The 13444-nt window shown below is 42.6% G+C and overlaps 1 protein-coding gene across 5 annotated transcripts in view; it reads right to left on the bottom strand.

Annotated features, from left to right (window-relative positions):
- LOC121545846 (formin-like protein 3) overlaps positions 1 to 13444 on the bottom strand; it is a 54004-nt gene that overhangs the window by 19801 nt on the left and 20759 nt on the right. For 4 of the 5 annotated variants that reach the window (XM_041856714.2, XM_041856716.2, XM_041856717.2 and 1 more), the window contains exons 2-5: positions 5204 to 5287; positions 4662 to 4819; positions 2341 to 2424; positions 1657 to 1803 (exon numbers count right to left, since the gene is read on the bottom strand). In XM_041856714.2, coding sequence (XP_041712648.1) covers positions 1657 to 1803; positions 2341 to 2424; positions 4662 to 4819; positions 5204 to 5287 — 473 coding nt within the window. The remainder of the gene's footprint in view (positions 1 to 1656; positions 1804 to 2340; positions 2425 to 4661; positions 4820 to 5203; positions 5288 to 13444) is intronic. The other variant, XM_041856718.2, reaches the window with a different exon arrangement.

Raw genomic sequence — 13444 nt, 5'->3', positions numbered from 1 at the left:
CGCAAACCAGATGGGAGAATGCTGTGGTAGCCATGCTGGTTAAGTGTGCCTTGAATTCTAAATAAATCACAGACAGTGTCACCAGCAAAGCACCCCCACACCATCACACCTCCTCCTCCATGCTTCACGGTGGGAACCACACATGCGGAGATCATCCATTCAGCTACTCTGCGTCTCACAAAAACACGGCGGTTGGAACCAAAAATCCCACATTTGGACTCATCAAACCAAAGGACAGATTTCCACTGGTCTAAAGTCCATTGCTCGTGTTTCTTGGCCCAAACAAATCTCTTTTTCTTATTGGTGTCCTTTAGTAGTGGCTTCTTTGCAGCAATTTGACCATGAAGGCCTGATTCACGGAGTCTCCTCTGAACAGTTGATGTTGAGATGTGTCTGTTACTTGAACTCTGTGAAGTATTTATTTGGGCTGCTATCTGAGGCTGGTAACTCTAATGAACTTATCCTCAGCAGAGCTAACTCTGGGTCTTCCTTTCCTGTGGTAGTCCTCATGAGAGCCAGTTTCATCATAGCACGTGATGGTTTTTGCGACTGCACCTGAAGAAACATTCAAAATTCTTGAAATTTTCCGGATTGACTGACCTTCATGTCTTAAAGTAATAATGGACTGTCGTTTCTCTTTGCTTATTTGAGCTGTTCTTGCCATAATATGGACTTGGTCTTTTCCCAAATAGGGCTATCTTCTGTATACCACCCCTACCTTGTCACAACACAACTGATTGGCTCAAACGCATTAAGAAGGAAAGACATTCCACAAATTAACTTTTAACAAGGCACACCTGTTAATTGAAATGCATTCCAGGTGACTACCTCATGAAGCTGGTTGAGAGAATGCCAAGAGTGTGCAAAGCTGTCATCAAGGCAAAGGGTGGCTACTTTGAAGAATCTCAAATATAAAATATGTTTTGATTTGTTTAACACTTTTTTGGTTACTACATGATTCCATATGTGTTATTTCATAGTTTTGATGTCTTCACTATTACAATGTAGAAAATAGTAAGTGAGTAGGTGTGTCCAAACTTTTGACTGGTACTGTATAAACAGGGTTATGTCTGTTGACTATTCTAATCTCAAAATTATTAATGTCATCATGTTTATGTTTCGTTGTACATGTATAACTCTCTTATTCCTATCACAGCCTATTTTCTCCCCTCTCTCTGTGTGTGATAAGCTCACTAGACGGAGAATCACAGGGCAGGCGGCCCACATGTGGAGCTCAGAAGAGCTGGGCCTAATCTAGCCAGGCCAGGACAGTGGAACACATCTGGAAGGAGGAAGACCATCAAACATGAAAGGAAACGCACAGTGCATGGGTCAGAAACCACCTCTCTGTCTCCATCTCTGTCTCTGATCGTTTAACCCACAAACCCCTGCAGTGAGGTCAGGAGTGACAAATCATTCCCCATCCCTCTTCATCAATCCTTTCACATCCTCTCCAGACCTAGACTGCTCTACATCATGGCATCATCATCATCATCATCATCATAGCAAACAACTAGCTGACATGCTAACATATGTTTGGATCGCTACCTTACATGCTAACATGCTAACATACGTCAGGGCCAGGGGGTTAGATGAGCGAGGCACAGTAACAGCAGCGATAGCAGCAGCAGCAACGCGGTAGCAGACGATACGTACCGGAGCACAGACTGGCGCGCGGAGCGGACCAGCGTATTGCAGAAAGGCTGAGCGCCACTCTGGTGTAGATCCTCTATAGACCTACTCCAGGACTTAGCCTTGTCCAGGGAACCCTCCTCCCCATTCTCCAGACCCTCAAAATTCAACCTGGGCCACGGACATACAGGCAGACGGACGGATGGACAGACGGGTAGACATATGGATAGACAGACAGACAGATGATGGGCAGACGGGTCGAGGTAGATTAGGTTAGAAATGCAGCTTGGTAAAAGGTCAAAGGTTATGTTATACAGTAGAACTGCACAGTAAATGGCTGCACTGTAAAGCTTAGTGCAACACAGAGTTGACAGGCTCAGTCATTCCCATTCAGGCCCAGTCCATAATATGCCAGCATGGCAATATAACAGCACAGACACATGGTTCACAATCAAGTCCAACCACTTATTCAGTCTGCCAAGTACGCAGCATACAAGCACATTCAGGCACATTCAAAGGAACACAATGCTATAAGGAATCCGTCCAGTGTGCTATTGCCCCTTTTCACAGACACAAGAGTGTGACCTTAGCTCCTATCTGTTGGTATCAACACTTCTTGGATCCAGTGCCAAACTGGTTAGGTAGCGAACTACTTCTAGTCTCTTCTGAAGAGATGTGCTAAGCTAAGCTTAGGGTGTGTGTACTCACATGACAGCACACTGTGCGAAGGAGAGGTACTCCACCAGGATATCCAGACCTCTGTTCTCATCGTTGAGGAACTCCCGGACCCACCTGGGTGACATGGGACACAGAGAGGGGTTAGCAGGCCAGAATATTCAAGGGCTAACACCCTTATCTGCTAGTCACGGATCATCCCTAAGTAGAGCCAGGACTTTTCCCCACATGACCTGACCAGGGGAAAACTCTGGGCATTACTCTAGAGTTTTTCCTGGTGAGTTCACATGCTCAGGAAAAACTCCTGGCACTATGTTATGATACATGGAAAATGATAATAGCCCTAATAATCAGAGGTACAGAGAGGCAGGAGAGAGGGACAAGGAGAAGGGCAGACTAAAAACCTGAACACACTAGCTACCCACATTCCTAAGAGCTGCAAAAGCCAACATATTTGAGTCTACATCTTGTAGACTAAAGTCTGCTCAGAATGGGGTCCCCTACACCCCCACTACACCCCTGATGGAGAGAAAGAACTTGGCAAGGCAGCAACGGAAAGTAAACGCGAGTGAGCAAGGCTTCAGATTTCCTCTCTATTTAACTCCAGTTTTCTGAAGGGGGGAAAAGAAAATCCAAACAAATGAATTCCCATTGCGATGAGAGAAAGAATGTGGAAGGCATATGGTATGGCTAAGAGAGAGAGTAAAGACTGGGCTCAAGTTGGAGTCCCTGACAGTCATGGTATTTAGGGCTCGATTCAATCCGTATCGCTGAAGTTCAGCGCTACAGTGCGATTTAAATTTAAAGGTAATTTACGATTGAGCCGACATATGCAACGTTTACCATGGATGCAGTCTCCGCAAACGCAGGAACATTGCCTTTAAATTAAAATCGTGCTATAGCGCTGAACATCAGCAATACGGTTTGAATCAAGCCCTCAGTCTGCCTTCCCCCTTAGCCCCAAGACCCCTGCTCCCCCATTAGGAAACCCCAGGGGAGTGGAATTGGGGTAAAGGTTCCAAAATATCCCCAATATGCTGGTTAGGGAGGTTACTGGGGCAGGGGACTGTTTGGTAACACAAGACTCTGGATAGCCAAAGGTGAGGCAAAAAGGAGGGAGAGAGAGTCCCTGAGCAGAGAAAGAGAGGAAAGAGTGAGATTGGGGCGGAGGAGGAGAAAAGGGGCGGATGAGGGGGAGGAGGGGGAGGCGCACTTGATCATCAGTTTCCTGTCTACCAGCCCCCCTCTCTCCCCTTCTTTTCCTGTCCAACCAGATGCTATTTCAGATTGTCTTGGCAATCTGAGGAATAACACGTCGGAGAGGGCCAGGATTCGGACACACAATAAACAGGGCTCTGTTCCACTGGATTTACCAACCAAACCAAAGCCTCTGTCTCAAAATAGCCTCTGTCTTTTCCTGCCTGTGTGTCTTTCTGGGAAAGGCATTAGAACACAGACTTTTATAGCAGCTATTATTGGAGGTCCGCCCGTGAATAAAATGAAAAATCACAAAGAACTCTTTTTAATACAAGAGCATATTTTAGTTTGCTTTAAAGGGCAGGGGACATCTCTGACGCACTGCCATCAGAGGTACAGTAAGTATCTGTGTGACATCTGATTATGACATCAATGAGAGATTTGAGGATGATAGTGAGGAAGGAAGGGCTGAATACAGAAGGCGTGTCCAAATTGTGTATATGTCTGTGAATGTGTCTGTGTGTGCGCGCATCTGTGCATATTTGTTTGTGTTTTCCTCAGGGTTCATCGTTGGTAGGCCATGCTTACTGTCCCTCTGGCGTACACAACTAAGCTTCCTGCTCTCTGCTATGTTATGTGGGAGTGGACCATTCCTTTCCTAGCAGCACAATACAATGACTACCATCTGGGCATTGTGAAGAGGAAGACTCCGCTAGGAACTAAAGCAGGCTGGGGAGGGTGGCAGGACAGAACAATAGGAGAGATCTGGGCATCAGGAAAACAAGCTGTTGGTCCCTAGGACAGGAAGAGAAAGAGGAGGAGCACAGAAAGGCCCTTTCTCTATTAAAAGGGGAAAACAAGGTTCATTCTTAAAGGGGATATTGTGGAATTGTTTCTTATAGGGGAAAATTATAAGGGAGTTGATTTCCCATCGGCCTTTCACTTCCATAGTAGCCATTATTCTTGTAGCTGTCCCCCGCCCCAGAGGTAACATCTACACTACAGTGTGGTATTCGTAGAAGACACATCAATCTCACATCAATTTCTGGTAAACGTCATGTAAAAAGGGACAGTAATATTGGTGATTTCTGGTACTGACTCTAAATGGTTGAAAGAGAAGAGAAGAGGGGAGGGGAGGGATGAGAATAGATCATCACCCTATGTGATTGGTCCTCAGCGAGATCTCCAGTTCCCTCAGAACCTTAGTGGATTCCTGGACCCGCCTTCGGAACTTCTTGCGTGTGACTCCTGGGTCTAAGTAGCCCCGTAGCTTGGAGATGTAGGTGTGAGGAGGATTCTTCACTTGAAACCGTTCCTAATATATCACACGGGGAAGAGGGTGGACAGAGTGAGCAGTGCAATGTAATAGGGTTCAAACCATTATGGAGAAAATACTAAACCTACACTGGAAAAATATCTATCAAATCTATCAACATTGCCTAATAGCTATTGGTGTTCGAATAGACTAGATGTGTGGGTTTGTAGAAGTGTATGTGTGGGATTGTTTACTTGTAGCTCAGCTGGTAGAGCACGGCGCTTGTAACGCCAAGGTAGTGGGTTCGATCCCCGGGACCACCCATACACAAAAAATGTATGCACGCACGACTGTAAGTCGCTTTGGATAAAAGCGTCTGCTAAATGGCATATTATTATTATTATTATTATTATTACATGTGTAGTAGTGTTTAAAGGAGTTTACCTGGTCACAGATGAGGTCCCATTTCTTGTCATTATCATACTGTCTGAGGAGTCTGGCTTTGTCGGGAGGAAGGTTCATGGAATTCTGAAACACAAGACAGACAAGATTTCATCAGACACACCCCAATGCAAATATCAGTGCACACCAGTAGAGGCTCCTCAGAAGAGGAAGGGGAGGACCATCCTCCTCAGTGAATTTCATTTAAAAAAATGTTTTATAACATTTAAGAAGTTATCCTTTTTAGATAAAACTATAACAAATAATTGATTAAAACACACTATTTTGCAAAGAAAGTCTACAATAGCCTCAACAGCACTGTGTAGGGTAGCACCATGGTGTAGCCAGAGGACAGCTAACTTCCGTCCTCCTCTGGGTACATTGACTTCAATACAAAACCTAGGAGGCTCATGGTTCTCACCCCCTTCCATAGACTTACACAGTAATTATGACAACTTCCGGAGGATGTCCTCCAGCCTATCAGAGCTCTTGCAGCATGAACTGACATGTTGTTCACCCAATCAAAGGACGAGATAATTAATCTAGTACTGAAAGCATAAGCTACAGCTAGCTAGCGCTGCAGTGTATAAAATGTGGTGAGTAGTTGACTTAAATAGAGAGAAAACAATAGACGATCAGTTTTGAACAAATTAATTTCTTCCAAAATGAAGGAGAAGCAAGAGAGAAATAGAGAGAGAGAGTGAGATTTAGTCCTTTTTTTTTCAATTTCAGTTTCACTTACTTAGCTAGCAAATACAGCTAGCTACTCTAGCCTACTGAAACACCCTGCTCAAACAGAGGGATGCTATGTTAGCTAGCTGGCTATGACTTTCCAACACAACACTGGAACTCTTCCAAGTCAAGGTAAGCTTTTGGTATTACTAATTTATTGCCTCCGGGGCCTGCCGGTGTAACTGCTTACTGACAGTACACTGCAACGTTACTGCATGATTGTAGCAGGTTTACTAACACATTAGTGCTATTAGCTATGCTGACTATGACGTTACTTTAGCTAATATGGTGACAACGATGTAGGCTGTGTGTAGCGGTTTGGCTTGGAAAGGTTTTTTTGCCTGGTCACATACTGCTATGAAAGTGAACTGTGTTTACGCGTGATCAGGGGTGTATTCATTCCGCAAATTCTGTTGAAAAACGTTTCTTAAACGGAAGCAAACGGAACAAAAACATACCTGAATTTGTGCAATAGAAACTCTCGTTTGCAACTGTTGGACTAATGATTACACCCTCTATCAGCTAGATGCAGGCAAGAGGGTGCAAGGCGGTATTTAATGTCACTGTCTGTCCATGAGTCACTCACTGTCTGTCACCTCAAATTTGTCTCTTGACCTGTGTGCACCTACATTGTAAACTTTCATTCATAGGCTAGGTTGTAGCAACCTCATGATGGGTATAGGGAAAATTAGAGTATCATGTAGTAGCCTAAACCTATCGCTGTTATATTGAACTGGGTGAATGGAATATGAATGAGAGTCATCCAATATGCTGTAATAGAAATAAGGCCATGCTCATGAAAAAAATTGTCCTCCTCATCTTAAACGGCGCTGACCGCCACTGGTGCACACATCTTTGTTGAATCATTCATTAATCATTTCATCATAATTTATCATTTCATGGCAGTTCCAGGGCTGATGACCATGCATCAGTATATTGTGTTTTTAGAGGCCAATTTAGTGTTTTTTGGGGGAGGATCAACGCAGACCTATGACCTCACTTCCTGTGTTGACTTGAGGCATCCTGTTGCATGAGCTCATCCAAAACCCTAAACTGCATCCCAAATGGCACTCTATTCCCTATTTAGCGCACTACTTTTGACCAGAGCCCCAAAAGTAGCACACTATATCGGGAATAGGGTGCCATTTGGGAAGCAGTCCTCCTCTGCGGTTGGTCGCAAGTTGCTCGCAATAAGCTTCTGAAACTTTCAGTAGTGACTACACTGCACTTTTTGACCACAGGCTAGCTAGTAGCTACAGCCTCTCTCTAAAACAGAAAGGAAATTACTATTATTACTTGCTACTTACTATCTTATTACTATCACTTATCCAGCCATAAAAACACTTAACACCACACAACATGAGAGAGGAGAACAGCCCACAGGCAACAGCCAAAAGTTTTACTGCCGAGGCTCAAATTAAGACATTTAGCATGATTGCTCTAATTTGTTGTTTGACAACTATGTCTCTACTCCACCATCGTGAATGTTAACACACACTATACAGTATAACACAGGCGTGTGTTTGTGTGTGTGTGTGTGTGTGTGTGTGTGTGTGTGTGTGTATTCGTTCTATGACATGGGCCTCTGCCTCTGGGTAAAGACTTCCTACCATGAGTCATGAGACCATAAACAGAGGTCAGTGGTCAACTCTGAAATCTCTTAAACACCAGGAAGTGCAACAATACGAGGCTGTTAGCTACAGCTAGGTCCTCTCCTCGCCACCCTGTCATGTGTAACTGATCGCCTCAGCATTTCTCTTTGAAGAGACCATGAAGGTTTTGCTCTGTTTTGTCAGTCTGGCTAAAACTCAAGGCCCCCCATTTTACATCCCACATAGACAGAGCCCCACAGCCAAACCACACATACGCACCAATACACGCACACAGACACACACACACACACACCACAAACTGCCTGTCAACTTGACCTGTGACCCTCAGCTACAACTTACCCCTGGCCTCACCTCCTAACACACACAGGCTCTTTCTCAATTCATCTTTCCATGTTCATCTTTCCTTCTTGCATCCTTTCTCCTAGCCTCCTTCTTTAAAGAAAGTCTGAGGTGAGAGACCTCCAATATGGTTGAGAAGGAGGCTAGGAGATAGGATGTGAGGAATTGCAGAAAGACTAATTGAGAAAGAGCTACGCTAACTGAGCTTGAAGAGATCACAACCCAGTCTATTCATGATCCTCTGAACCCTTCAACCATTAGTAGTAAGTATACTGCAATTCAGCTTTTAGCTGCGAATGTGTACAAGATGAAATGTACCAACGAACCAATAAACCATTGTATCAATAGCGCCAGCATGTGGTGTATCATCATGCCCCATGGACTTTCCTATGCTATTCCTATCCTTACAATGATTCATAGCAGTGGAATATCACATATAAAGTGTATTTTTATTTATTTTCCACAATGCAGTGGGCTGATTGGATATTTCCATCAGCAGCACGTGTGCAGCATGAATCATGTTGGACTGACTGTCTGAGGGGATGGGTGAGGACTGTGGCACATTGCTTCTTTTCTGTGCAGTATTGCTGAAGTAGCCTGGAAATCCTGACTGAATCACATTAAAGAAGTGAAAAGAACATGAAATGGAACAGTGTACAGACTGGATTTCCAGGCTACTGCTGAGTGTGTCATTCTGAGTGTGTCATTGACTCAGACTCAGATGTCTGGTGGGAGTCAGACTTCGATAAGATGCTGCTCCTAAACACACAATATCTAAAGCAGAAATAACATAGCATCTCAACTTTACTCTACATTTGCCAACTTTGTTTAAAACCACATTGACAGAAACATCAACGAGCAACTATAATCACTGTTCCTTTGAACGTCTAGAAAGAACTCTCTGAAAATAAATTAAACATAAAAGAATGCAAAGCTGCCTGCCTGAGGAAAAAAAATATATCTGAAAGCCTCTAAAAATGAAGAAAATAATTTGACTCACAAAAAAAGTATCTGAAATGAACTACTGTAGGGTTCTCGGACCTGAAGGACTGTAGTGGAGAGATCAGTCAGAATCTGTTATATTAGGCTTCTTTGACAAAACATTGCCTTCCAAATGGCACCCTATTCCCTATTTAGTTTCCTACCCATAGGCTCTGGTCAAAAGTAGTCCACTATATAGGACGCAACCTCTGCCTTCCAAAATCTACACAGCTCAGAAAAAACACGAGCATTCCAGATGTCCAGAATTACCCAAGGAATGTGTCCTGTTCTTAATGGTTACAAATTTGCTCTAAATTCTCTCACTCCCTCTTTCCTTCCCTTCTTTTCTCTCTTGGGGGGAGAATGTTACCTACCACACAGTCTCTCTCTCTCTCTCTCTCTTCTCTCTCGCTCTCTTTCTCTCTCTTTCTTCTCTCTCGCTCTCTTTCTTTCTCCTCTCGCTCTCTCTCTTTCTTCTCTCTCTCTCTCTCTCTCTCTCTCGCTCTCTCTTTCTTTCTCTCTCTCTCTCTCTCGCTCTCTCTTTATTTCTCCTCTCTATCTCTCTCTCTCTCTCTCTCTCTCTCTCTCTCTCTCTCAATTCAATTCAATTCAATGTAAGGGCTTTATTGGCATGGGAAACGTATGTTAACATTGCCAAAGCAAGTGAAGTAGATAGTAAACAAAAGTGAAATAAACGTTATATTAACAGTAAACATTACACTCAGAAGTTCCAAAAGAATAAATAAATTTAAAATGTCATTTATGTATATATACAGTGTTGTAACAATGTGCAAATAGTTAATGTACAAATGGGAAAATAAATAAACATAAATATGGGTTGTATTTACAATGGTGTTTGTTCTTCACTGGTTGCCCTTTTCTTGTGGCAACAGGTCACAAATCTTGCTGCTGTCTGTCTCGCTCTCTCTCTCTCTATCAATTCAATTCAATTCAATTTCAATGTAAGGGCTTTATTGGCATGTGAAATTTATGTTAACATTGCCAAAGCAAGTGAAGTAGATAGTAAACAAAAGTGAAATAAACAATAAATATTAACAGTAAACATTACACTCAGTTTCAAAAGAATAAAGACATTTCAAATGTCATATTATGTATATATATATATATATATAGTGTTGTAACAATGTGCAAATAGTTAAAGTACAAATGGGAAAATAAATAAACATAAATATGGGTTTATGTCTCTCTCTTTCTTTCTCCTCTCTCGCTCTCTCTCTCCCTCTCTCTCTCTCTTCCTTGGAAAGGTCATCCACTCGGAGGGCTGTCGATGTGTGAGCTCCATCTCATTTATTCCAAATGTCAGAAACAGGATGGCAACTGACCACAAAGTTTGATATCCAACAATACTTTAAAACTTGAAATATTTCAGAATCTCAGACAGTAACAAATAAAGCTGATGACACTTGTGGTTTACCACCAGTTCAGTACAGTAACGTTATTTACAATGTCTGTCAGCTTCTTGGGGGGAAATGATACACTAGGAGTGGTCTAAATAGTTCAGTATTTATGGGCCTCATTAAAGGATCCAGACAGACTCTCTGTCAATGTAAATAGTCTGTTTTCTTCATGGTTAATCCTGTAAGGACTAGAGAACTACTAATGTTTGCTGAGTGGGTGTCACTACCACAGTTCCCAGTACAGTTTACAATGTGAAATAAGTCTGTCTCCAATACAAACAACACAGTGATGATTAACCTACATGCGATGACGGTAAGAGCGAACAAACAACCTCAAATCCGATCCAGGATCTTCCGCAGCCAAGCCTAGTCTCAGATCTGTTTATGCTGTCTTGCCAACTCCTGTGGCTACCACAGCGTCAGCCTAGAACCACTAGCCGTGCAGATTATGGAAGAACCTCAGGGCACAATACAGGCAGGGTTCACTACTCTCCTAATTAAATTATGTAGCACACACACGGCCTACTCTGCACTAGCCCTAAAACCAGACCAGAGAGCTTCCTGTATTGTAGTTATTAGTTTAAATCCTAAAGAGCAAAACTTGTGCCCTAAATAACAACATGAACAACTCTGTCAGCCTTCTGGTAAAGAACATATACAGTAGAATATTTAAAGCAAGGGGGCGGGGCATAACGTTTGTTCATTGTGTCATATGAATGTGTTTTAATTATCCAAACATTAACTTTACAAAGAAAAACAAACAGACGATATTAAGCTATTTATCTACTCTTTGTTCCTGTTCCTGATGACGGAGCCATGATCTCTAACATGAAAACCCACCAAACAGCTCGATGTTCAGGTTTATGTTCAGGTTTGTTTCTCCCCTAATGGTTAAAGCCTGAGTAGAAAACACACAGGTGTGTGTGTACTGTACATACAGGTACATATACACTACCACACCTACTCATTCCAGGGGTTTTCTTTATTTTTACTATTTTCTACTATCATAGCGCTTGATGGTTTTGCGACTGCACTTGAAGAACATTTTCCGGATTGACTGACCTTCATGTCTTAAAGTAATGATGGACTGTTTCTCTTTGCTTATTTGAGCTGTTCTTGCCATAATATGGACTTGGTATTTTACCAAATAGGGTTATCTTCTGTATACCACCCCTACCTTGTCACAACACAACTGATTGGCTCAAACACATTAAGAAGGAAAGAAATTCCACAAATTAACTTTTAACAAGGCACACCTGTTAATTGAAATGCATTCCAGGTGACTACCTCATGAAGCTGGATGAGAGAATGCCAAGAGTGTGCAAAGCTGTCATCAAGGCAAAGGGTGGCTACTTTCAAGAATCTAAAATCTAAAATATATTTTGATTTGTTTAACACTTTTTTGGTTACTACATGATTCCATATGTGTTATTTCATAGTTTTAATGTCTTCACTATTATTCTACAATGTAGAAAATAGTAAAAATAAGGAAAACCCTTGAATGAGTAGATGTGTCCAAACTTTTGACTGGTACTGTATATATGTGTGTGTGCAGCTGTATAATTAAGCAATAATGCCAGAGGGGGTGTGATATGGCCAATATGCCACTGCTCAGGGCTGTTCTTAATGGCTGGATACAGCCCTTAGCCATGGTATATTAGCCATATACCACAAATCCCAGAGGTGCCTTATTGCTATAATAAACTGGTTACCAACGTAATTAGAACAGTAAAAAGTAAGTTTTTGTCATACCTGTGGTATACAGTCTAATATACCACAGCTTTCAGCCAATTAGCATTCAGCGCTTGAACCACCCAGTTTATAATGTTGCTTTAAAAGCATGACGGACAAGAGTAAGACTAGAAGTGTCTCTACTGTTTCTCCAGGCCCCCTGACTGCAACACACACACTGATACAGAAGGGATGTTTCCCCTCGAGCTAGATCTGGGTAATTGGAGCAACATAACCCAATTTAGCTAACTTCATTTTACTTTCTACATCCTGTGTTTACAAGAAGAAGATAAGAAAAGTATTAAGAAAGTAGGACTTTTTTAGACTCGCAAAATAATACTATTCCAACAGAGTTAGCACCTCTCCTGATAGTTTTGGAAGGAGGAAAAATACAGTGATGCAGAAAGAAAACTCATAAAATGCGTGCTTGTCATAGTTGCACGCTGCCCACTAGCAACCCCAGCAAAGTTTTTTCTTGTTTGACCTGAGATTGATCGGCCTGACAAAGGAGTGAATACACAGCTTTGTGTTGATTCTGTGAAGTCAATGCCATTCCCATCCTTTGACATTTGAGCTATTTTTTTCCAACAGCATATTGCAGGACAATAGCCAGTGGGTAGGACCAATATGTACCCCCGTTGATCCCACGAGCCACACACAGGGCCTGAGCCTGGTAACAACACCGCCCTAATTCACTACACATCCAACCCTTATTCTCATAGCCTGGTCCCAGACTTGTTTGTGATGTCTTGCCAATGACCATAGGAGTTGGCAGGCCAGCACAAACAGATCTGGGACCAGGCTTTTATTCTCATACAGTCAGTGGCCAACCTGACCAGTTATACCAGTTGTATTATCACCAGCAGTATTCTGACTAGGAGGGCCATGAGAGGCAGGCAGGTAGGGCTCTGGGAGAGAGGACACAGTCCCAGCTCAACACCAGCCAAGTACCACAGAGACTCAGCACGGACGTCATAATCAACAGGGAACTTCATCTGCCCTATTACTCCAGACAGTTCTCTTGCTGAGTCTGCCTCACTGATTTCCACTTATCCTCTAGTTCAGTTTATGACCTGCAAAGCAGTCAGACTAGTAGCCTTGTCTGAGCCAGAGCAGCCCATAGGACAAGATGTCTATCGCAGGGCCTTAAAGCAGCCAGAAGCTCACAAATAAACTACTGAGAAAAACATGGAGGACCAACAGGATGTTTCTCAAGCTTCTTTACCACAGATTCAACACCTACAGAGATAACAAAGGACATATATACTACACTGAACAAAATTAGACCATTACTCATAGGCTACATCTCAAATGGCACCTATTCCCAGCAGGGTTTCTGGCTTGCAAATTGATTTTGACAAACAAATTGGTAACCAAAAATCTGTTGAATTCAAAATCCTGTGTTCTACCTGGAACCAAATAGGGTTCTG

This window comes from Coregonus clupeaformis, chromosome 30 (assembly GCF_020615455.1).
Source record: "Coregonus clupeaformis isolate EN_2021a chromosome 30, ASM2061545v1, whole genome shotgun sequence".
NCBI lineage: Eukaryota > Metazoa > Chordata > Actinopteri > Salmoniformes > Salmonidae > Coregonus > Coregonus clupeaformis.
This window is presented reverse-complemented; position numbering and strand designations above follow the sequence as displayed.